General features: G+C 28.5%; 3 protein-coding genes across 4 annotated transcripts; 1 reads left to right on the top strand and 2 right to left on the bottom strand.

Annotated features, from left to right (window-relative positions):
• Positions 1 to 348: 348 nt before the first annotated feature.
• Positions 349 to 3,836, bottom strand: LOC111029213 (transcription termination factor 4, mitochondrial). The gene is made up of 2 exons (XM_022308151.1): positions 3,570 to 3,836; positions 349 to 1,372 (listed from the first exon to the last, which is right to left on the bottom strand). Exon 2 carries the CDS (start codon positions 1,365 to 1,367, stop codon positions 492 to 494), a length of 876 nt encoding a protein of 291 aa, XP_022163843.1. The 5' UTR covers positions 1,368 to 1,372; positions 3,570 to 3,836; the 3' UTR covers positions 349 to 491.
• A 1,650-nt stretch (positions 3,837 to 5,486) lies between these two features.
• LOC111029217 (cilia- and flagella-associated protein 57-like) lies at positions 5,487 to 17,608 on the top strand. Of its 2 annotated transcripts, XR_002603985.1 has the most exons (16): positions 5,487 to 5,774; positions 7,965 to 8,241; positions 8,403 to 8,557; positions 9,755 to 10,003; positions 10,069 to 10,252; positions 10,342 to 10,770; positions 10,892 to 11,104; positions 11,375 to 11,548; positions 11,609 to 11,926; positions 12,085 to 12,269; positions 12,376 to 12,475; positions 13,435 to 13,616; positions 15,241 to 15,535; positions 15,960 to 16,175; positions 16,299 to 16,497; positions 16,763 to 16,879. XR_002603985.1 is itself a non-coding variant. In XM_022308160.1 (15 exons), the coding sequence occupies exons 1-15, from the start codon at positions 5,557 to 5,559 to the stop codon at positions 17,117 to 17,119; spliced, it is 3,552 nt and encodes a 1,183-aa protein (XP_022163852.1). In that variant the 5' UTR covers positions 5,487 to 5,556; the 3' UTR covers positions 17,120 to 17,608. The 2 variants fall into 2 exon arrangements, 1 of the variants encoding a protein (XP_022163852.1); XM_022308160.1 differs by lacking the exon at positions 16,299 to 16,497 and having other exon boundaries at positions 16,763 to 17,608.
• An 814-nt stretch (positions 17,609 to 18,422) lies between these two features.
• On the bottom strand, positions 18,423 to 25,187 carry LOC111029194 (probable very-long-chain enoyl-CoA reductase art-1). Its single transcript, XM_022308107.1, has 7 exons — positions 24,852 to 25,187; positions 22,876 to 22,920; positions 21,188 to 21,326; positions 20,651 to 20,822; positions 18,883 to 19,099; positions 18,617 to 18,809; positions 18,423 to 18,558 (listed from the first exon to the last, which is right to left on the bottom strand). The coding sequence occupies exons 1-7, from the start codon at positions 24,855 to 24,857 to the stop codon at positions 18,431 to 18,433; spliced, it is 900 nt and encodes a 299-aa protein (XP_022163799.1). The 5' UTR covers positions 24,858 to 25,187; the 3' UTR covers positions 18,423 to 18,430.
• Positions 25,188 to 27,379: the final 2,192 nt, after the last annotated feature.

Here is a 27,379-nt window from a genome sequence, read left to right as displayed (position 1 = left end):
ATCCCCTTAATTTGGCCTGGGTGGGTAGGTAGGTGGTACCCCCAAACAGAGTCTACCCCAGTGGTTTATTAAAGGTTCAGTGCCACTGTGAGTACTGTAAATAGTCTACCGTATTGCAATTTGAAAGCTTTTGTCAAATCTAAAAATTTGGCTAATAAATAATGTTAACAGTATAAATTATGAAAGTAAAAATAAATCATGTACCTAGTACTAATTTCCAAGTTTTTAGATTGAAAATTATCAGTAAAATTCATCAAATTTCACAACATAAAAAATATAAGAAATTCACTAATAAATTAAATTATCCAGAAGTTCAATCGGTTAAATAAATAAAATATGATTTTAACATAATTGTCTACATAATATTTTATTTATTTTATACAATTTAAAATGATTTTTACAGTAGATGTTTAAATATGTATCTTGGTGTATTTATAGTTTTTACACAATACTAACAATGTATTCTACAAACTATACATGCCACATAAAAATCAATTATCATCACTGTAATATTCACGTTCATCTGAATCATCATCATTCTCATCATCTATTTGTTTTTTATATATTTTTTTAAACACAAAGAATTCTTCAGCTGTAACTCCAGCAATTTTAACAGCAAACTGTTTATCACTTGTTTCAATGATTTTTTTCAATGAAGGATTGCCAGTTATAAAATTTGGACTAGCTTTTGGATCTCGAGGTTTGTACATACCTAGTTTAATCAAAAAATTATGTCTACACTTTAAATCAAAAAGTGTTGATGACATAACACTTGTCGTTACAAATTGAGTAGGACCAAGTTCCATGTCCAACAGTATATAGTCTAATTTAGACTCTATATGTTTCCAGTTGTCAAACAAAATATTTGGCGAATATGATATCAATTCTAATAACCTATTTTGTTTATTACCAACATATGATAAAAGTTTGGGGATTCTGGATAAAATTTGCTTATCGTCCAGCAACAAGCAAGAAGGTTGTGAAATTATTAGCTGTCTTAATTTTTTGTCATCGAAGCGAAAGTTCGTCCATGCAATCATGCATTTTTCTAAGTTTTGTCTATTTATACTTAATATATCTGGGTTTGAATCTATCATTTCTAGAAGCTCAGATGTTTTAAAATCATACTGAGTTAAATATTCAAATAGTACTAGCCACCTTGATTCAGTGTAAAATTTTAATTTCTCTTGATGGTTATTTATAACGTTGGATAATATTGAACTTTTTACATTTAACTGCTTAGCCAAATTACATAAATGTTCTGGTACGACATTCGGTTCATTTACTGCAACAGACATATTTTTAGATGTGATCATTTTTAAACAATGACACAAATAACATGTTCGAAAAGTTTTCATTGACAGCATTGTAACTGAAAAAAAAAACATACATTTGTACATATTCAATACTTAGTATAAATTACTTCATATTCAATTAAATTACACACATATTAAGCAATTTTAACATCACATTCTTAGTTCTTACAATAGGTATACTTATTCTCTTTAATCAATGATTTTCATATTTTTAGTCAATACAGTATATCCCTAAACTCTCGTATCACAGTTGTGTCTCAGTGGAAATTAAATGTATTAAAATGTTGTTTTTTACAGTAAAAGTAAGGAAATTCTAATTGAATGGCATTCATTTTTTTTTTGCATTTAAGTTTGGTAAATTTTGATGTTAGCTATCTGTTATCATAAAACAGTTTTTGAAAATCCACCAAGTTAAAGTAAATTAACCTACTGACTTAATTATAATAGTAGATATAATTATATAAGGAAAACAAAAATCTTATATTTTAATCAACCTCGATTTGAACTCGGATTTTTTATAACAATCTGTAAAATATTCTATTATTAGTGGAGTTTTAAAACAAAATGGGTACAGAGAAGATTGTCGTATAAAAAATCATGTAATTTGTGTTTTGCTAATATAAAATCTCACTATTCTAATGAAGGCAACAATTTAATTTGCTTTAGCTTTGTCGATTTTCACTCAATTTTATACAATTTTTTTTTAAACTGTTTTTAATCATGAAAATGGCTATCTTGAAAGATAAAAAAATTATTTGCATGCAAAAAATCAAATTTTATGCTATTCAATTAGAATTTCCACACTTATAATTTTTTCTTGTAAAAAAACCACATTTAAGTATATTGATTTACCATGAATTTTTGGACATATTGTATAGCATAAGAGGACACTAAGCCAGCATTTGTTGTATCTGTCTTACAAATGCATTGCATTGCAAATTTAACTTTCTAAATAATCTATTAAACTCGGTTATGTTTAATATTGAAACAAATTTATCTATTACCAAATTTAGGAGTAAGAATGTTATCTAGAGAATCTCATAGGTTTTTTTGTATATTTTTATTTTAAGCTGTACAACTAATAAGCAATTGTAAAATACTCATAACCTGCTTTAAAATTAAAATACATATTAATACAAAAATGAGATTCACTAGATAATATAAGTAATTTTTGCTTTTAAATTTGAAAATAGGTTAACACTCTCCTACATTAAGCATAACAGAGTTAAATAGATTATTCGAAACATACAATTTGCTATGTTATGCATTTGTAGACAAAGGGAAGGCATGCGGGTGTAGCATCCTCTTAATCAAAAAGTATTTTGTTAATAAATGATAGATTTATATTAATAGGCTAATTACAATTAATTTACATTATCATGTTAACATGTTCTTAGTCCTCTTTCTTAAAGTAGTATACACAGGTTCTGCACACTTTTTCCTCCTTTCCACCCATAGGCCGTTATGTGGGAGATGCACACCACCGATGTATTTTACTTTGAGACAAAGGAAGCCATGAAAATTCGCCAACTATGCTCACCCCTATTTTTCTAAACCTATTATCATGGAACTAATACCCTACCACCTCAGTACACTAAGTTAAATTACTCAAAAACTTCTTGTTAGAATTAAAATTAAAATATATCAACATAGGCATGCGCAGACTCCGGTTTCAGGGGCAGCAAGAGATTAATTCTGCCCATTCTTCAAATTCACCATTAAACCCAGCCCATAATTTTACTATTTTTGCTATTGGGTATCAAAATTAAAGTTGTATTGATTATTTGTTTATTTGGATAAACAGTTGTACAGTTTTTATAGTAGACAGGTTTACTAGTTTTATACTGATAAATTCTATAATCATAAAATATTCATATCTATACTTGACCAAAAAAAAAAAATCATTTGTGGAAATATAATTTTACCAAGGCTCATTATTTAATATTTGCCGGCCCCGGTAGCCCCAAATAAAGCATATGCTGCCTCTGCTGCCCCCGTGCGCACGCCTATGTATATCAATATTTCCAAAAAAATCAGATAATAATCAATTTACTGGAAAAAAGAAATTAATATATAGAACAACACTCCTTCTATGATATTTTATAGATGTTATAGAATATATTAGAAAATATGGTCTTTAGATATAGGTACTTAAAAATTCATAAAAATCAGGATATGTATAAATTCATTTTAAGAAAAATGGGAGTAGGCATGCTTGATAAATCTACCTTTAAATATTATTGATGTACTTACTTAATCTTAGTGGATAATGCTAATATTATTAAGAGTACACTTTTATTCGCTATTAGGTACCCACTTAGGTTTTTACTGTCTTTACACCATTGCTAACATAATAAATCATGTAACAAATAAGACGTTCAAAATAAAACTTAAAATATAGAAACTAGAAAGTCAATATTTTCGAAATATTTTCAAATAATTGCAATTTTCATTTTTCAGTGGTTCACTCACTAGTCACTACACCCACGATATTCTAATTAAGACCGTGGTTATATACATTCTGTAGAAAAAGCTTTGATAATATTTTTTTTTTATAACTGATAAGCTGATAACACTATATCTGATAATTATATTATAATGTTTACATCACAAATTCACAAACATGAATAAAAATATCTTAGTTCGTGGTTTACATGTTTAATCCTAAACGATTATAGATAGTCCATCTATAGTTGTGATCCTCCTATTAAAAATAATGTCCATCATTGGAGTAAAATAGTGAATAGAACCTAGAGTGTTGGCTTAAAAGGACCTGGTGTTCCCCAAATCTATCAAGTATCCCTAATTCAAAATGTAGTATGTACTAGAAGTAGTTGTATATTATACATTATTTTTAGAAAATATTATACTTAAGTATATATGCGCAACTAGAGTTAAATTTTAGAGGATGCTAAAATTGTGTATACTCATCTCACTAAGCAATTGAGGGTTTTGCCTCTCTTCGCGTCCCCAGACATAAATTTTAAAATCATTAGTACGCTACACCCGCATGTGTCTATCTCCGTCGTGTAGTACAACCACGATTTAAAATAGTACTGCCTTAAATAGTGAGTACAACCATAGCAAAAACTGTTTTAAGCGGGACAACTATACTCCCTGTGCATTTATAGTAGAATTACCAAAATTCCACAACGCATAGAGAAGAACTTCATCTGTGTGACTGTGCTGTGGTCTGCCCCCTCGGAATTCTGTTTAGCCCACTGTGTAAAAATGTACTATTTTATACGTTCATGTATGAGAACTGAAACATAATATTACTTTGATTTTTCATTCCTTTAGTTATATTTCCAGAATATATGTAGTGGTAAATGAAAAAATTAAATTACTGACATAGATAATTATTATTATATCTGTATTCCAGTCAAATTGTTACTTTTATTCTGTAATTCTATAATATTTAAAAATGTATTCCTATGATAAGCTTATATTCACTAAATCAACTACGATCTTATAATGTGTTAATTTAATTATTTAGTAAATGTACGGGATATTTTTAAGAACCTTGTCTCCAAAACAAAGGTTAGCTTACGGTCTACGGAGACAATCATTTCTGTATAATGTCATATTATAATGAGTATAAATATTTGTATATATTTACATGTATGTACACATTTCTATTTTTAAATGAAAATAATTAAATAATAATAATAATTAATTATATGCTGTGTACACGAATCATTATAGGCGCTATCTCTTTGACGAAGTAATTCACAAGAAATGTCGGTAGCATCGTCGATACCACAGGCGGAAAAAAAGGCTATAGCCCCCTCCCCCCATATAAATGCATCACGCGTATGCTTACAAGATACAACCAATACAACAAATACAAATAACATAGAAACATTTGATTCCTTTTAATATTTAAAATAGACAAATCAGTAAGTATTTACTATTCAGTGGTATCCATAGCAACTATACAATATTATATATAATACAAAATTCGATTTAACAAAGGCACTTTTATGGTATCTGCATTTAAATTTAATCGGTGTGTCGGGAGGTATCGAAAATATTTGAGTGCTAATTTAATTTCAAAGACAATAATTAATATATTACGTATTTTTAATTCTATATATATATATAAGTAATCATTTTTATTTCAATTAGTATAAACTTGTTTTGATTTACATGTTTTTTTTTTATAGCAAACCGTTATTTTTGCATAAATAGATATTTATAGTGTAAGAAAGAGAGATAGAGCCTTCTAATTATCGGTATAATGTCACGTCCTATGATGATACCGACTTTAAAACCAAAATTTTTTTTCGGTCTCACAACTCAAGTGAACGGTAACTGTTTGTTTCTGAATGAAAATGAAATCATCTATCCTGCGTCTGGTGTCCTCGTCATTTACAACATTGCACATCATAAACAAAAATATATACACCTGGCCGAACCACAGAAAGTCATCACTGCCATGGCCCTCTGCATTAACAAGTATGCACGTATATTATCTATATAATGTATTCGTGTGTCTTATATAAGCCACACACAATAAACTGAAAATTGATATTATGATAATTAAAATACTTGGCGTATTATAATTATGACGATTTTCAAAACAATCTATCTATTATTATTAGGTAATGGCCTAATAGGTGTGATATTTAGCAAAAAACCCGATGTATTGATAATGTTATATATATGTGTGTCGACAAATTACTGGTTCCACACAGAGTCTAGTTTTTGTTTCGCTTTCTTATCCTGTGTAGACCCGGCCGCGCCATTAGCCAATTTTCGAGTAATAAGGATTGCAGGTGAAAGTATACAAGAATGTGGTTGATAGTAGACAGTAGTTATTACGAGTTATAGAATTGAAGGGTCCGTGAGGGGACGGATCTCTTACACTATTTTTTTTTTACTTGGACGGGGTGATGGTACAAACGTATGCCCCAAATAATTTTTTGGAACTACTAATATGTAAATGATGTTACTAATATTTGAGCAGGTCTTCAGTACCCCCCCCCCCCATGTTACAATTCCTTATTCTATTAAAAATTAAGTATAATTGTAATGTGCATAATAGGTATTCTTTAGGCCAGTCGCCAGTGTACATAAAAATTGATTTGCCATAACGTACAAAGTATACACTTTAAGTAACTTGAAAACCAACTGGGGAATATGGAAATTCTAGCCTAAATTTATTTCAAATCATAAATATTACACATTTACACCCAACTATTTAGTTTGTGTTTCTGTTTTTATAAATGTACTTTTACATTGTGCTGTAAGCCAGTAAAAATTGGCAGTCGTACTTATGATGAGCTCTCAGATTGAAAATATCTGGAGTTGTACGGATTGTATTTGAAATAGTTAAGAACTTAAGAAGACGATTTTATTTTTGTTTAATGTCAAGTTATTTTTAGAAAACTATTCAATATCTTTTTTAGGAAAAGCTCTATTTTTTATATAACTGAGTATCCGAGTCCCTTATGTAGTCCCTTGTCCAGTTACAACCAACGCTATATATCATCTGCGTATGCATATTAATTACCAACTACCTATGTTTAATATACTTAAATCAAAAACATATATTATAATCTATACATATAAAATCCAAATACCACTTAGCCACTGATCGCTGTAACTCAATAACTATGCAACGTGCGAATTTGAAATTTGGAATAGAAGTTCTTCTCATATTTTCACTGTGCCATAAGAAAGGATTTTAAAAAATATTGCGTTTTAGTGGAGTAATTAACAATTATAATTATTCATCGCCAATACGGCAATACGTATTGTGCTGCTGCACGACACGGGCTTATGGCGGCCAGCGGGTTTCCAGCTACCTGCATCTTATCCTTTTTGTCCGTCTTGTAGATAAGAATTGTTCCGAAAAGTTATTGGGATCTGGGATATATTGTAAATATGAAAAAAAAAACAAAACTACACAGGCGAATTTTATTCAGCTGCTAGTGTGTAATAAAATGTGAACGAGTACGTATGTTCCTCGAGGAACACCCATCGTCAATAATCTACGTTTTTACTATAACCATTAACCGTGTCATTAATTTCTACTTTATGAATTCTATTTTCTAGATAGATAATAATAATGGTTCACCACCAATTTCAATTTCGTAAAGGTGTCTTATTGATTTAGGATGCGATACCGTCATACCGAATCAAATGTTTTACTTATATCTAGGGATTTTTAATAAATGACCATTATAATGAAAATTCCGTTGTAACATTTTCTGTTAGCAATTTTTTTTGGGAACTATAACCAAAAAAAACCAATTTCATTTAAACAAATTTTTCTTTAATAAGAATTTTGTTGGTTGTCCATGTTTCATGTCTCCGTAATATAAAAGTTTCACTGAATAAAATTACTAATATCTATTACAGCACCTATGTAATCTATATATAAATAGTAAATACTAAATATACCTATAAAATATTTAAATATATACCTAAGCTTTCCTATATCTACCAACCTATAGTACCTGCAAATTACTATTTAATGTCCTTATTATAACATTGACTATACCTATCCCAAACAATAACATCTTTGTACTTAATTTTTTTATAATTTATTATAAATTATACACATAATAATTAGTATAGTTATTATAATATTATAATATAATTTTAATACATTCTGATTTCTGACTTTTTATTGTAATTTAGAAACGTTATAGCTGTGGCAGAGAAAGGTGACAAAAAAAAACCTACCATCAGTATTTATGATCTGGATTCAATGAAACGAAAAAAACTGTTAACCGTATTAACGGATTTGAAAACCGATAATTTCATTAATATAAAATTCTCATTTGATGATACATATTTGGCAGCCCTCACTAATGGACCGGACTTTATGATGTATTACTACAATTGGGAAAATTCAAAAATCGAGAGCTACGTGAAAGCTAGTAGCCCTCCAAATGCCGAAGGACCCGTGTTAGACGTAAGAATCCATACTATTTATGTACCGTTTATTGTATATAATATAATAAATTGACAATTTTAAATATTGTGCACACAATACATAAACATAATACATATAATTGCGAGTTAAACTCTTGTGTTTGTTGTAAATGTCATTAACGTTGTATAAATTATCCATAGATGGCCTTAAATCCATCCGACAATACTATATGCTGTTTTGTTGGTAAAGGGCTATTCCGACTAGTGACTATCAGTGATTCTATTTGGCGACAGTATGGTTTTCAAAAAGCCGACAACTTGGATTTTTCATCTGTATGTTGGTTAAACGGTGATAGGTAATGTATCGTTGAAAATTTGAAATCAAATTGTCTTATCACTTGTAAAAACCAAAAATATTAGTCCCCATATGCTGTCTTATCACTGATTTTTGACTTTGCCCCTTTGGTTTATATTTCTACGAGGTCCTCATTGACTATTATTATATATTTATTATACATTTATTATTGACGCTCATATTCATTGTATTCCAATAAAAATAATGTTATATTCTATTGAATAAAATTAATATTATTAGGCTGTTATTGGTTATATATATTGTTAACCCGAAAAATTACCGGGCGTAATTGTTATAAATCAACCCATATGTTAAGCGCAATTTGTAAATTCCAATTAGTTATGCCACTGAGACACTGAGTGATGAATTATAGAGGGGGTACATCTATATTGATCTTCCGTTATTGATGTATCTTCCATAATGTAATACAATTTAAAATGTAAGTTTGTATAATAGCTACCTATTAATCTTAAAGGATAAAACTCTTAATCGACTCCTGAGTCGTGACAGCAGTCATGAAATAATTTCCCAGTTATTTAAATTATGACAATTTGATTTAATTTCTTGTTCTCAATTTTCAAGTTTTTAGTACTACTTTAGCTAGGGTTGCCATTCGTCCCGATTTCGCCGGGACACTATCGGTTTTTACTTTTTACTACAGAGTCCCGATATTTTTCATTTCCCGGCCGGGACGTGGATAAGTACCGGTTTCTTAAAATAAGATTTAAACAATACACATATTAGTAAATACTAAATAAGTAAGACCACTCTGTTTTAAATTAAAAATTGTGTACCTAATTAATTTTTTTAGATAATTTAAAATTATATTTATGAATAAGATAATAATAATACTATTATTACATTTTGTGCTATTTCTAATTTTTGACTTTTTTATTTATTATAAATCATAATATAATAAAAATATTAAATAACGTTGGACTAAAAAAGGTACTATTAAAAATTCCAAAGAATGTGTTGTGGGGTATTATAGTGTCCCGACTTGTATTTTTGTATAAATGGCAACCCTAACTTTAGCCTTTAGGTAGGTAGGTACCTAAGTATGATATGCATACGATTAGAATTTAGAATGTATAACTACCATAAGTAGTACACAACGATATAAGTTATACAAAGTTATGGTTAGGTTTCAAATTAAACCATTATTATTTATTTATTAAACAAAAAAAAAACTTTGTAGGATTTTAGCTGGTACTATGGATGGTCGTATAGTAATAGTAGAGAATGGAGAGCTTATAGCTATGTACAACGTTAAAACAATGATAGATTTTGATCCAAAAAATAGAATAAAAGCTCCTTTAGACGTAATACCGTTATCAAAAGAATGCAATCAACGAATGGACATAAGATGCTGTATTCCGATCAAGATAGGTTTAATATTTGTGTTTGGTGATTCCTGTGTTTATTACTACGAAAAAACTAATCACAGGTTTGCTAAAAAAGTTGAAAATATAAACTAAGAATTTAAATTACGTTTAATTGATCATTTTACAGATACAAAAGACGAAATGAATTCTTGAAGCAACCCGACCCAAACTTAAATGCTCTCGACACCGATAGACCCATGCATCACATAGAGACACTGTCTATAAGTCCGAAAAACCAAAAAATGATTTGTGTTACAAGGAGATCACAATTGTTTTGGGCACCGTTGGCTGAAATTCCAGACACATACATGGTAATACTCTAGAAATGAGAAATAATATATAGTTATACAAATCTAAATTCTGTGTACTTATATCATTATACCAATATTATATTGTATAGAACGCGCAGAATATTGTTTACTTTAAGCCTCTTGGTGAAGACTTGCATCATGGTGGTATCTCCAGTTTGTCAACATGTAAATGGAAACCAATATTCATAACTTGTGGCAAGGTTGACCACACCATTAGAGTTTGGAACTATTTGAACTGTTCATTATTATTATCACAACAATACCAAGAAGATGTGTTTAGTGTTTCACTACACCCTTCTGGGTTATATTCCGTAGCCGCGTTCACGGGGAAAGTTGAGTTCCAATTGGTCCACACAGAAGGTTTGAAATCGTGGAGAGAGTTCGCTGTGACGAGTTGTAACTTGACCGAATTTAGTATGTCCGGTCACATGTTTGCTTTAGCTAACCAATTCGACGTTGATGTGTATTGTTCGGTGAAATTTGAGAAAAGATTTACGTACAAAGGACATTCAAGTACGGTGTGTGTTGACAATGATTACCTACGATTGCATGCATATAATAACTTACATATTGTTATGCATAATGCTTAATATGTCATTGCTGTGATGATATACCTATCATAAAGTTAATGATTTATAGATCACGGCTATGGTATGGGCGCCAAACGATATGAAACTTGTCACGTGTGGAGAAGATGGTGCTATTTATGAATTCAATACAAGGACTGGTGAAAGAGACATGGATATCGTACATCCTAAAACCATTTATATGGATTTGGCCATTTCTAACGACACCAATCAGATTTTTCCAGCCGCTCAAGATGGCCGATTCAAAGAAATAAACAATCAATCGGTTAACTTTTTTTGTCAAATAATATACCTACACTTGATTATTTTAAAACTTTATAACTAGCCTAGGTACCTAAGCAAAGTATAGAAGCACTAATGCAATCTTCTATAAAACTATAATAATCATAGGTAGGTATTTATTTAGCTGTAAATACCCATCTATAAGAGTAAAAAGCGTATATAAATAATCACACCATTGTACAGTCAAAGTACCTAGTTGAAATAAAACCTAACCATAAGAAGTCCAATTTTATATATCTTAAAATTTGTCTAGGTGGTCCGCGATATAGACCTGCACCAAGGTCCATTAGATGCGATAGCTTTGTCAAGATCAGATTTAATTCTTTTCGTAGCAGGTCAAGATGGTGTTGTGTTATCGTTAATGTTACCTATCATGGCTGAAATTAAACACAAAGAGTTTAACATGCACAACAAGAATATTACAAAGGTTTTCTAACTATATGATATTATTATTTTAAACTCTTAACCATACAAACGTTTTATACAGATGAGTATGACAATTGATGATTCAAACCTGATCACCTGTTCAACAGATGGGAGTATATGTATATGGGAAATTAAGGATGCTGAAGGCAAAAAGGTTATTTTAAATGATCAATTTGCATACTCTGATGATATTCTAGTGAACGCTTTGGAGTTAAAGAACAAAATCGAAAATATGGCAGAACTTAAAATGAGAGTGAATGAGTTGGAAAGGGAAAGCAAATATCAAATTACTCAACTTATAAAATCTAAAGAACAGCAGATTCAGGAATTGAATAATAACCATTCGATCGTTATGAAAATATTGGAAAATAAAAATACGGTAGGTAAAATAGGTAATAATAATATGAACCTACAACTATAGTCTATATTGTCTATAACTACAGTTAGTAGTTGCTGTTAGTAGATACCTTACCTAAACAGAACAAAAAATTGTATAGTTAAAAATTAATAAGTATACCGGTTATATTTATATTCAAGGAAATAACTAAAAAACACATGGCTGATAAAAGTAGATTAGAAATGGAACTAAACCTTTTAAAAGATTCGCATGCTCAAGAGTTGGAAGAATTGGAAGCGAATTATAATGAGAAACTCTTATATGAGTACGAAAAATATGACACACTTCAAAATGAGTTAATTAAAACTAACTTGGAATTGGAAAAGTAATAATAATTATTAGTAACGTTTGATAATTACAATAGGTTAGGTTAGTAAAATATACCTGCTATGATCGTTTTAATTTTTATATTATTGTAATTACTACTATAGAGATATGAACAAATCTGAATTTGAACAAAACGAAAAATTACAGAAAATAGTGGATCAATTTAAAGTAAAACTTAATGAAAAAGATGAAAATATTGTAAAAGTAAGTTGTGCTAATATAATTACTTATAAAGTATACCTAAACTTATTTAAATTTTAAACATTTAAAATGATTCAAATTCTAAAAGATAAAAATCAACAATACTATAGATATGACCTATGAGGCATCTACTTAATATGAGGATCTATTACGGAATTGGTTCCCAAAAATTTACTTATCACTACACAACTGTTAGAGTTGGTTCCCATATGGCCATATGTACAAATCGGTACCTATCTCATATTCTTACGAGTTATTATGTTTTTCTAGGTTTTACCATATGTCTGCGAAAGTTTGTAAATAGAATATACTATAAAATATTAAAATGTCTAATAAATCGCTGAAAAGCAAAATTTTATTGGCGAAAATATTCAAAAATTGAATGACTTCCAAATTTAAAATTTAGAATTTGTTAAAAATTATGTTCTAAATGCATATTAACCTCATTAATTTTTTTTGAATATGATTCATTGTAATCAACTGACTTATTATGATACTATATTATTGATATTATTATTGGCATTAACAAATACATATATATATATTAGTGTATCTGTGTATTTAATATGTACCTAAATACCTAATTATATTGTATGTAGAGTATAGACTGACTATAGTGGTACTTTTAATTATGCCTGGGTGGCTAGGTATTAGAGACAGTCCTTAATCTATGTAAAATGGGAAGACAAATTTTGTTGGATTAATGTATCATAATAATTTGAAAAGTTAATTTAACATAATTGTATTATCATCATCGAAAAAAATTTGAATGTCACCTGTAGACAACCCGGGAACCAATTCGATAATTGCGGCCACCAAATCATAGTCGTCCCATAATATACCAGTTATAGTTATTAATGAGAATAAATTATAGTTACTATTACTAGGTATCTATTAAACAGTTCTATTTTTTAATGTTATAACATATAATTAATACAACATAAAAATAATTGTCTATATAGTTAAAAGAACAATTGATTAAAGATAAACAAAGTATGTCTGATCTTATGCATAAAATCAAAGAGGACGCAGATCGAGAAGTATTGGAGAAAAAGGCTGACTTTGCGAATAAATTGAGAGAATTGAAAAAAATTAATTTAAATCTTAGAGGCGAACTTGGATCATTCAAAATGAAAGCTAAAGCGTGCGTAAGCTTTAGGTTAAAATTCTGCAGTGCTCGAAATGGACCAGAATTATCCTAGGTTCTAACATTAACCTTTACGTCAGTTCCTTTTGGACAAAATATTATTTTGAATTTAAGATTTAAGAGGTCTGGTTATTAGTTCTAAAAAATAAGAATGTATAAACATAAAACCCTAATTCGTAGTCTGTAATCTGTATTGTATTGCAATTAACTACAATTTTATACAACTAATATACAAAACAAATAAAGTAGAATGTTTTGATGTGAGAATCATAATGACAAAAGCACTCATGGGTTTGAATAGGTGAAAACCTACTTAAATGCCTTACTGTTATTTATGTTCTATATCATAAATCATAATCATGATTTATGACTAAAAAATGAGTTTAAGTTTAAGCTGCATTTTGCAATTGTATGCATTAATTTTATGTTGGACCTCCACTCACCGTCACCGATTTCAATCCTCAAAAATAATATGTTCTCGCATGGTTAATTAAAAATTAAAAATAGGCCATTCGACTGATGACACTAAGATATATAAAAGTATATATGAAGCTATGTAGAAATTATTATGAACATTGAACGTTTATCGTACTTTGAACAATTAAATTTATTCTGTTTTTTATTATTATATTAAACTAAAAATATCTCTATATTATATGTTAGTTCTAAAGTCTTAATTTAGGTGATAACAAACTTTTAATTTAAGAAATGCGATCATTCTACTTATTAGATGTCTAAAATCTATAACATAATGTTGTTAAATTAAAGTTTATACCTATAAAGTGTACCTATTCTATTTATTTTGGAATAATAAATTTACTGATCAAATTGATACTTATAATTAATTATAAATATGGGGGAAAGTAGGTGACCTCTCTACCATGCAGGGATACCTCGTAATTGGTGAAATCACACAAGTCATAATAATGTATTTATGTATGTCGTATTGGGTACCTATGTGTTGAGTTTGAATTCATCATTGCGGATTCTAAAAAGTAAAAACGATTCTGAGCGTCTTCTATTTTTGAGTCACACTAAAATAATTTTTTTCGCTTTTGAAAACTACTTAGAATTTTTTATTACTGACCACTTAAGTACCAACTAATTCCCTTTCTACATTTCCTACCAAAAAAGATACTGAAGTAGAAAATTGAAATATTTTGGCTGCCCTAAAGAGGTGCGGCTGACAGTCAGAATAATTAATAAAAAATACACATCATTGTAAAATTAGTATACATTCATCGCTCGGAATCTAAAATGTACTTATAATAATTAGGTAGAATGTTGTGAAGTTATGGAAAAAAAATATTATTATAGGGATGGCCATATAGGTACATATCGTACCTACCTATCTACCTATATTGTATATTGATACTACTATTGAAGTGAGATGGCGGGAATTGGTTTATGAGTAAAAAAAAGGGTCAGAGTCATGATGTACTTTGATTTGAAATTTTGAAAATAAGAGAACCAAATCATATTTTAATTTTGTAAGTGATTCAATTCGAAAAATTTTCCATTTCGAGCACTGGAAATAAAAATGCAGAAATAGTTATTTAATTATTTAATGATTTATAGATGCAAATTTATAATATTATGTGTTAATGTTGATTTATAATAGAGCGTCGAAAGAAGCAGAAGACTTGGGTAATTTACTTGAAAAATACGAAGAAGATATAGCTCAGCTGAAAGTATCAGTCAAAAACGAAGAACAGACCATATTGGGCCTCAAGAAGCAAATACAAGTTCGTGACGATATTATAGAGCAAAAGGAATCACGGATATTCGAAGAGAAACTTAAAATGAAAGATATAGAAAAACAGTTGTTGTTGACAAAAGAAAATGTTGGTGAACTAGAACGAACGATTGAGCCGTTAATAATGGAAATACAAGAAAGAAAAAAAACTATCGAAGACGTGAGTTTTATTTATAATATGTACTTACTAGGTAAGTTACCTACCTACGTGGCTACATATACATAGTAATAAATAATAATATTATAAACATTAAGTTATTACCTTTAACATACCGGACTTTACACTTAAACACGATACTTTGATAAAAATCGTTTATTTGAAAATTGATTTAACTCGTATAGGGGCGAATATGGAATACGTAGGATTAATGGGTTACAAATTACAATACAAATCTATAATAATTGATCATAAATGGTAACAAGTTTATAATAATTATTATTATTATCAATGTAATATGTTAATTAGGTTTATAATTAATGATGTCACATATTGGCGATGAAAATATGTTAAATCCTTTGGTAAATTGTATTAAATCCGAATAATAATAATTATTGTTGTCACTGTGACGGAACTCAAAAGACAGATGGAATCAGAAATGTTAAGTATGACAGCAGTGGTAAAGCAGATGCAATTGTGCATATCCGAACAACGGGACAGATTGAAGGCGTGTGACCTAGAGCTCGATAAAAAAGACCAGACAATCCGTGACTTAAACAGAATCATAAAAAACTTTCAAGTTGATATCCACTTTGCCACTGAACACTATCAAAATTCGGCAAAGCTCAAAGACGCAGTTAAAGTGAGTAGACTAGATTGGAACTTGTTACTGTTTTTGAAGGAGTTCCGCGTAAACAATTTGTATATCATTCGCGAATGTCTGTGTAACAAAATATGCCAAATGTATCATTATCGCTGTAAACAGGATTCGGCTCGAAGTCGGTAGCTGCCCAAGCACTTCAAATTGAAATGTGTTTTAAATCCAGTGTGGTAGAACAAATGCACTTCATATATTATTCTAAAATTAAGTTAAGGTCAATAGTTCACATGAATTTGCCACTCACTGAACTGAAATTCTACTGACACCTATAAGTGTGCATGCTTATGCTGACACCTCTGGAATTGTAAATATATCAGCATTCATCAAAATGAATAGTATTGTTTTACACTCAAATGCTGATCAACCTACAGACCGTATACATACATTTTTATTAAAGATTTTTATTAAAAGACTTTTTTAACATTAAAACATATAAAAAAATTATTAACATACAACTGTTTATAATGAACAATAATACAATTATTGTATGTAATGGTACTTAGTTGAAAAAGTCAAAGAGTAGTTTATGCTTAGTATCTTTATTTAATAAGCAATTTGTTTATTTACAGGATTTATTTATTAAATATGGCAATACAAAAACTTTTGAAGTATCTAAAGGCGAAGAGCTTGACACCAGAACAGAGTTTACGAGACAGCGGCAATTTTTAGAACAGTCCATTATCAGCTTAAAAAAACGTGTAAATGCATGTACAAAAAAAAATGATTCCTATCACAAACTTATGGAGGAGAACATGGTCCTCATTGATACAATCAATAAGTTAAGACAAGAACTCAAGGAAAACTGTCAAAAATATGACAACTTAAAATCAATTTTTGAAATTAAAAAAAGTAAAAACCCAATTATTAAAAAAAATAAAAATAATAAGCTTCAGAAGGTAATGACAAACTTAGATGCAGTTGAATAATAGCATAATGAACATCATTAATGGTCAATTAAAATACATTTTAAAACTATTTTTTTTTTTTGTAATGCAGTTATTAATACTGAATGTACGACTATTTGATTTACTCTTTAAAAATAATAAAAAATATTTTACAGACCAAACAAAAATTTGTAAGTGGTATAGCTCATAAAACATCTTAGTTTTTCATTTTATATTATCATAATTCATAAGTATATAAATTATAAATATATAGTGTATTAAATTTTAAAACAAATTAATATAAATTATAATGCTATTACCTTCCACTAAGTTTATATTACTCATGCAATTTTGTACTTTACTTAAGTGACTAGTTTAAATAAAACAATTATTGACTACTATCTATATACTGCCTGCCTCTATTCTCTACATCAGCGGTTCCCAAACTTTTACGACCACGGCACCCTTAAAAAATTGTTTGTGTTTCGCGGAACCCTAATGTCTAATCCAACTCGACTACAATTTTTGTAAATTAAAAAAGGAAAATCAATTCCTTAAACTCTCAAGTCCAAATAATATTTTAATGATACTGTTAATGACTTTTCATTATTAAACTTAGTTTAAAAAAAAATTTTCAATCAAACATTTTTTAAACAACAAACATTAAATAAACATAATTTTCTCAATAATCTCATACATCTAACGGAACCCTTGACATTGTCCCACGGAACCCTAAGGTTCCGCGGAACACACTTTGGGAAACGCTGCTCTACATTTTAATGCATTGTAATTTATAACGATCATATATATATTTAAATATTTAAATTAAATATACTTGGTTTGATTGATATTTTAACAGTTTTACTGTCCATAATATTTTCTTTAAAATAGTTTGAACTTATACATTACATATAAAAAAAATGTAATTTATAATATTTATTAGTTTTACCCATTCAATTTTTGTCCCAATCTAAAAAAACTCATACTGGTGATCTGTTAAGTGATACTTAAATTATATTATGTGAGTCCAATCACTGGCGATAAGCTAAACTTTCAATGTATAATATCTAAGTATACAAAATGACTTGAAAAATAATATACATTATTATATTATGAAATAATTAATAGTGGCTGTGAATTTATTACAACAATTTTACAAATATCAGTTGTACAAAATTTGATCAATTATTTGTATTTTAATTAAAAGTTATAAAATGTACAATAGTAAATTTTAAACATAATATACTAATATAATATCCTTAAGATTGAAGATACAAACCGGAAAACCCATAAAAAATATACACCCACCATATTCAGTCCTAGAAAAAACTTATTTAAAACATTCAGTACAAATTAAAGTAAAAATGGTATGATTGACTTTCTATATTTTGGGTAATCAGAAAATTCTTTATTATAGTTTCTGTGTTTGCCAAGAGCCCATACCGCCATTTGGTAAAGTCCAGCAATAGTGAATATTCCAGCTAAAAAAAAATTACATAAAAATAATTTTTTATCAACAATGTAATATTAAATAATTACCTGAAAATGAAGATGTCATTATGGTAAATCCAATCCAACTACCAACCTCATAAGTGTAGTTAGGGCAAGAAACAAAATTAAAAAGAAGTGTAAAAGGATTTATAGTAGGAACAGGGATACGCCTGACTTTGGTACCCGGTGGACGAAGATTTCGCAGTGCAATGTGAATACTTAAGTTTCCCAATTCACAAAACTGTAATATTGTATAAAATGTTTATTTAATTATTCACATGACACTACAAATTTAATTTAATTTTAATACTTACAATAAAAGTACCAAGACCAAAGTAAAATTGAACTGTACATGGTGGAGTATACAATGGATGGCTAACAAAGTATGAAACAAAAGCAGTAAAACACCAGTAATATGTACAGTTTTTAAATAGATTCATTATTGGCATTGTGTTATGAGAGAAACGATGAACAAACAATGTTTCAAGCACACGCTTTATATAATGGAATGACCAACAGTAAGCAGCAACTCTAAGAAAACAAAAATAATAATTAAAATTATAAGAATAAGAATGAAATGAACATAGACTTGGAAAATCACCAATTCTCGATGATAAGCCATTTTTTTGATAGTAAAAATAGCCAGGTTTAAATACTTAGTTTTAGGTTTTTAAAAACGTAAACATGTTTAAATATGTGATATAAAATCTATTAAAACATTATTTATAACTATATTTGCTAACAAAATTGTATGATGAGTTAATGATATATAATTATTGAAAGTCGAATACAATTTTTGTTAACATAAAATTATTTTTGGATTATATGTCACTGATAAGGTATCAGTATACTTAAGGCAATATTAACTGATACAGCTAGACAGTGGGCATTGGTAACCTAATTAATGAATTGCGGAATAAAAATCCAAAATCCCCTGAAAAAAAATCCCTGACCTAAGCAAAAAAATCACCTGACTACAATATTACTCACTAACACATGCAAATTATTGAACAAATATTTTTTTTAGCACTAATTACCATCATTATTAATATTTATTATTTAATATTATTAGTATAAAGTTTATACTAATAATATTGTGTTTTTTTTTTTTTTTGTTTTATTGATCTTAAGCTTCGGCAACTGAGGCCATTAGCTGTAGGTTGTGGTACTGTAGGGTTTTTGGGACTGTTGGGTTACTGTAGGGTTATGGAACACGTGTGTGTTATTGTGTTTTATAATACTGCAATATTAAGTATAATTCTGTAAAAATAAGTTGAAATAATTTTATTTTACATTACTTGAGGTTATTTTCTATGACACTTTGATAATATTATATACAATATAAGAATTAAGAACTTAAAATGTTACCTATTGTAGTGTAGTATAATTGATAACTGATTATTTTTTTCTTTGAGAAACATTGATTAATCTACATTCATTAACTAGTGTTTGATAATGATTTTAATTTTATAATATTTTAGATATTTCATCTGTATAAAGTAAAACTAATACAAACACTTACTAATAATATTTTATTTACATTATAGTCAAAATATTATAATATTTAAGGAACGTAACATTTTAAATTTTTAATCCTTATCTATAAAAATTGAACTTTTTCTACATTTTAAGTATATATTACTACACTATAAGTATATATTTGTAATTAAATATTAATAATGTTAGTAATTACACTAATTAGAGTTTAAAAAAATATTTGTTAAAGTATTTGCATGTGTTTGTGAGTAATATTGTAGTCTGGGGATTTTTTTTCTAGGGATTTTTATTCCGATTGCCCTAATTATTACTGAAGTAAAAAAATTTCTCACCAAGCAAACTATAAGCAAACAATTTAAGAAATAGAATCCCGATAGGCACCAATGCCATGTATCCCAGCAATCACAATTAATTTCACACTAGCTATAACACAACTTGTACAACACTGTTTTTACCCTTTTTGGTACCTATCTAATAGGTAAATAACTACCTTACACATAAAAACATATTTAAAAACTATTTTAACTTGGTAGGACAACCTGATAATTGAAATAATTCTTATAATATTAAAATATAAGGACTTACTCAGCAACTTGTGACATTTTTTGACCAGCTGCTGCCCCATAAATCAGACTAGGTCTTAAATAAAATATTAAATATACAAATATGGGTCCAGCATATTCTGCCATAAATACAGTAGACCATCCAATTTGAGGGCCCAAGTCTTTAACATAAAGTTTCGATCCATTTTTTAATCCTAGAAAAAAGTAAGTACCTATTAATACAATTTGTTACTTCTAAAATATTACAGGTATTATTCAATAAGTAATTATTATCTACTGAATAAGAACATTATTTATAAGTGCCAGGAGACAGGCTATAGTGTTAGTATTGATTGAAATGTTTCTTCATTGTACCTAATACCTTGAATTTGATTATATTTATGTACATAATTTTGTATTAAAACCAATTACTTACTATACACCTGTATCACTAAAAATTACTCTACTGTAATTTAATAAACCTGAGCTTCCACACGAGTTTTCTCGGTGAGGTTCGGTGAGGTCTAGTATTCTTAAGAGAAATTTACTTAAGCTAAACATTTGACTTTTCCGTACTAACCTAAATCTTTAACTCTGTCGGTATCTTTTAAAGTTTTTCCTCTAGCTTCAAGTCTGATCGATTGTCTGTCTGGATATAAAGCAGACTTTACTTTACTAATGCTTTTCTTAATATCACTAATCTGAGAAGCATCTGTAACCTGAGAAAACACATTAAATTTAAATTTTATAGATAAAATATCTCTTGTCAACAATACCTTGAAGTTATTGATAAACATTAACTTAAATAAATAAATTTCTTTAAAATTAGTAATAAGATAATATCTGTAATACTATAGCACCACTACTACTATTATTATTTTATTATTATTATATTACATTTTGACGTATAATTTACCGATTAACAACCCAAGTTATTATCATTATTTACAAGTAATAAAACTATCTTTTGTTCAATAATGTTAAAAAATTAATTTTTTCAAGTTTAAATTTGAGAATTGAATAAATTTGTAAAAATAAATCTCCATTATCATTTATTTTATTTAGTTCCAAAAATGGATATAATGTAAAATCACTAAAATAAAAAATTGCAATTTAAAAATTTTATCTAAACAATTTTAACTATAGATTAAAAAAAATATTTATTTTTATTGCTGTCTAAAACACTTCATAGAAACTCAAGTTCTAACCTAACTCAAGTTCAAATATATTAATTATGGTAAATGAAAATCAATGTTATTATGAATTTTTAGAAAGTTATTAATCATTCATATTTGATAAGTACCTGTATATATTGTATATTTTATAAATTATTGTTTAGTAAAATATTACTAAGCACAAAAATGTTAATTCAAGTAGGCACACTGAATAAATTATAAGACATTTATCAAGGACATGGAATAACATTTTTCATTTGAATATTAATGAACAAGCTTGGTAAAGAAATTAATCAATTCCAAAATAATAATTTCAAATACTAAAGTAAGAAGGTATAAAATAAAAAATAAAAAAATTGACAATTAGTAATTTGAATCTGAATAAATATATTATGGAAAACAAAACAAAACAAAACATATAGGGCTATTTATTACTAATCTAGTTATTATTTTCATTAGTTTATGTTATTAAAATTATTTATTACATTATATTAAGTTAATACATATTATGTGTTTTCTATTTTGATTTTATAGAATTGTTCCTATGTGTAACATTCTTTATAAAGGTTATAACTAATAACTGTTATGTTAATACCCATAATTTACTAACTTTGTAGCACTCAATCAAAAATATGTAATATCTAGGTTAAATGTTAAATCAATCAAACAATACCTCATACGTGATAATCTAACAATATTTAATGCTTTTTATTTATCACTTTTAAAATCATGAGTAGATATTTAATTTTTACTTGTATAACATTTTTTTTGTATGAGTGCATATTTTGTGTTTTTTGTCCCCTTTTTTTTATTCCTAGATCAAACTTAAATAATGTTAATCGACTAAGAAATGTAAAAAAAATACTCAACATGAGATTTTTAAAACATATCAGATAACATGACAAAACAGATTAAAAAATCATAGTTAAAGAATTCTTCATACGATTTACCTACTAAAACTATTTTGAAAAATAAGTTACATAAATAATGAGGAATTGAGTTTTTATACCTTCATTGACATAAATTACACATAGGGGATATAAATACATAATACAAGCTTTTAGTATGAAATATTGTTAAAAATAATTCTTACTTTAATTTTTCCAATATTCTTGTCAGTTGTTGTTACAATTTCAATCTAGAAAAATAAAAAGTTTAAAAAGTTTACTTAGAAGTTTCTAAAATAGACAATTACAAATATTTATCACTATACAAAATGTATAATATTATTTTAGTACTATGTAGGTGTAGGTACCTACATACTATCTATTTTTTTCAACTACAATATAAACACAAATTTAATTACTACAATCTGGCTTATTGTATATTGTTGCAAATATTAGTCATAGACATATAGAACCAGTTGTTACTGGAAGCTCATATAAAAAAATATGAGTATTTGCAAAGTACATGGGTAGTGGCGTAAAGAGAAAAAGCAACCTATATAACATGGCTTGTCAGTCTGTTGACATGCATTACAATATATTACGAAGAAATACATTTAAATGATTATGATTCATTTGAAATAAAACTACAAAAATATTATAGTTTTACTAACTCAAAAGATTGCATTGAAATATATTGACATTAGATATAATTTTTAAGTACCTAATATTGTTTGTGGCCCCTTATTGAGTAAGGCACAATTTCTTCTTAAATAATAAATAAACAAAAATGAAGAATAGTATTATTTCTGTATACAATAAAAAATAATACTGAGCAATTTGAAATATTGTTGTAAAATGATAAACAAATGCTCACTATAAAAATAATATTCAGGGTGCTGTGTGATAATTCACGTGGGAAGGTAATATAACTTTTAAGTACCTACTTAGTTAAATAGGGTAAAAAATTACAACTACCTATAATTGTTTGATTAATTAATCAATTAATTAGCTAACTTCATAAATAATTAGTAAAATATAAATATATAACTATTCAATTTCATACTGCAAATTCTATAAATTATATTCACAAATCTTTGCTTAATGACGATCTATTAATATTTATCTCTATTAGCAGTCAATTTAATGTAAAGCTATAAATTAAATTATAAAAATGATCATTTGCATATCACACTTTAAAAGAATATTAATTTGTTTATTTTTTTATAATATTAAAAATGTCAAATGTTATTGTAAAACACTTGCAATAATATAAATTATACATTGCATTAAGAGAAAACAGGTTATGATTTATGTTCATGACAGCATCTAGTTCTTTTAGGCTTAACTGATGGGTAGGTAGTACAATCAACAAATAAGCTGTTATGAAGGTTGGATAAAATTGTATTGTTGATCAAGTACATAATATTTAACTTGGTACTTGGGTGAGAGAAAAAACAGTGTTAGTCATAAGGTACATTTATAAGGGTCTATTCACACCAATAATAAAACTATCAGGTACATACATGTATAATTTTACTTTTTGAAAATTAAACAAGGGTACACGGTATATATAAATATGCTGGAAGATGTTATACATAACAAGTTTTTTGTCTAGGACGTACGATAAATGTTTCAGGGTTAACATGTACAGAGGGCACAAGGTGATCTAGACTAGTCAGAAGTCATACTATTCGAAAAAAAATCAAGTATTATTGGTACTCTCAAACAAAAACTTTTAACTCAATCATCTCAAACGCTAACACCGGGCATTACTATACACACACTGGATCTATAAATGTTATGCACAAATGTATAAAATATATAAAATCTGATAAAGACTAAAACGATCAAGTACCCTCGAAACCATTCATAGAACAATACACGTTTTAAACACGATTTGAGTCACAAAAAAACTTAAATTTAAGATAAGTGTGTAACCAATCAGTAGAGATTTATTTACCATTGTGATCTCTGGTGGTTATAGTGTAAGGAAAATTCTTGGGAAGAGAAGTGGTTGAAGGACCCCAGTAATTAATCAAATAATATAACCTCACTCGATTTTAGATTATTTTTTACTCATACTTAAATTTTGTTGTATGTGCTCCATTACAGGCTAGCTTCGGTTTATCTGCTATACTGATAGACCGATGTAGTGGGTTAAGTCATAACTAAATTTACTTACCTCCATATTTCAAAGTGTTGCTGAAACCGACCGCGTGGCTTATAACGTCGGTGATGGGACGACGAACAAAATATAAGCAATAACGACCTTAACAGCGAATTGCGAGGAGACGAGACTACCGACAATTAACTAAGTTTCGTATATATATATATATATATATATATATGTATATATAGCGAGTCTGACTGACGACTGAATATTGAGTAACGACTGGTGAGTGCTGACGACTGACGAGTGACGACTGAGGCTCGACTGCCACTGCTCGAGTTCCAAGTTCCAATAGAAAAGTGATAAATCATAAATGGCCGCGCGACGGCGACACCAGCTGATACTATATACGGACGACGTGGAATGTGCGTAGCGTGTACTCGCCACTAGTCATGGTGTGTTGTGTGTAGTGTGTACTACAAGGAGCTACGGACTACTTACCACTAGTACTACCTCAGTACTATCGTTTGGGTCTGACGTCTACCTCCACCTTGTTATGACATCGAGTCGCTCCTAAAGATAATCGTTTTCTTGGTAAAGATACGTATAGAAGACGATCTGAAATAGTAGTTTGGAGAAGAAACTGTCTCAAATCGTGGTATAGAGATTAGAGACACTGTACATTTGTACAAGTGGCGTATTTAGCATTTTTGAATCTAGGAATAAAACCATGGGTACAGGTATAAGTATAGCAAAAAACCATTATCATGGCGATGGCAATATGCAGTATAGTTCATTTTTTTCCTAACACCACAGACTTAAAATAATATATTCTATTTTGCAAAAATTAATTAATTTAAAAAATATATTACGCGATAGCTCCAAATATAAAATATTATAAGTAGGGTAGTAAATAGGGTATTAGTGAATATAATAATATTATAAGTCACGTTTATTGTTGGTAAAATTGTAAAAAATGTATACTTACCCAATAAGTTAATATAACATTTAAAATATAAAATTAAATGCATATTGCATCAATAAGTATTGCGTTAATATAAAACATAAATTTATCATAATATAATTTATAATTTCAACCTTGCAGTATGATGTATAGGCATATAGCTAATAAAAAATTTGGTAGATCACGTTGCTTATCCCTATACTCTTCACATCATTTTTTTTGTTTAAATTGCATTTTTTCATACTTCTTAAGATTTTTTTTTTTTTGGTCGGACAATGCCTAATAACCGTTGCTGAATTTTTGTCTCATCAATTACAACTTCCAGTGTCATTTTCTTAATGAGATTCCAAATAGAAGGGTGCTTATGGCTTACCAATTTCGAAAATCTAATATTGAAACCTTCAGTTTGGCTATTTATAAGCTTGATGTTATGGTGAAGTACTTTCGTATACATTTCACATTTCAGGTGGAAAAAGTAGTGCTTTTCAGAATTGTAATGAATTCCCTTGGCCAATACGTCTGTATGCTCCATTAACGTATGTTTTATCCAAATATTTCACCAAGTCACGTGATCCATCGGATCCTCTGTGCTGCTTTTTTTTTTAGTTGGTACAATGCGGGTTACTATTACTCATCAGTAATCAACGACAAGGCTAATTGCTGAATGTATAAGAAGTTGCCTATACAATTTTCCTTAGAACCCAGTAGTAAGGAGGTCCCTTAAGCTTGTTCGATAATATTATAGTAGGGTTTTAGCTCCCCCCACCAAAAAAAAAAACAAACCATCTGAAACCCCTTGAAACTCCTCTGTCTTCGCCAGAAATTGTATAGGCTACCAAAAATAAAATTGTTTTGTCTAGCCAAAGAAGTGCTGATTAATTTTTTGAGAAAACTCAAGAATCTACAAAAAAACTAAATGAGTTGTCATATTTATTATTTGAACCATCCAATTCTTTAAACAGCAGATGAAGCTTTGGTGCTTATTATCAAGAAGCTCACCGCCCAACAATCTTTAGGAAAAAAAGATAACTCCTCAGTTTTTCTCCTTGATGTAGCTCAAGCGTTTGATAAAGTGTGGTATTCCGTCCTCTTGTACAAATTAAAAAAATTCTACCTCAACCCATTTATTTATTTTTTTAATCATACCTAGAAAAACCGTTACTTAATTTGTCATAAAAGTAGGGTCTAAAATTTTGTCTTTGACTAAAATATTGGCCGAGGGTCCTGCAAGAACTGTATCTTCTTCTATTCCTCTATATTCAGCAGACCAACTGACAACCCTCCACACTTCCATAATGGATTTTGTCGAAGATAAAATTATTAATTCCTTCCACAATGATTCAATTATTGCAAGTAAAAACTTACTCAGCCATTTAAATATAGATGAAAAACCATTGAAAATATTTTTAAAGGACCCTACACTGTGACCTCCCTCCCTGGATTTCTGCTTATGCATTTAAACCTCATGTCTCCCTGGTACAACAGTATCTATATAACTTGCTGTAAGTGACCTATTAGTCTATTCTAGAGATCTTGTAGGTCTGCAACCTTTTAAACCATGGACGCTAATCTTTTCATCTACTAAGTACTTTTTATTGAGGGCTAAATTAATAAATAAAACAAATTGTACACATTA

The sequence above is a fragment of the Myzus persicae genome, unplaced genomic scaffold, assembly GCF_001856785.1.
Source record: "Myzus persicae strain clone G006 unplaced genomic scaffold, MPER_G0061.0, whole genome shotgun sequence".
NCBI lineage: Eukaryota > Metazoa > Arthropoda > Insecta > Hemiptera > Aphididae > Myzus > Myzus persicae.
The sequence above is the reverse complement of the archived record's forward strand: the minus strand, read 5'-3'. Positions and strand labels throughout refer to the sequence as shown.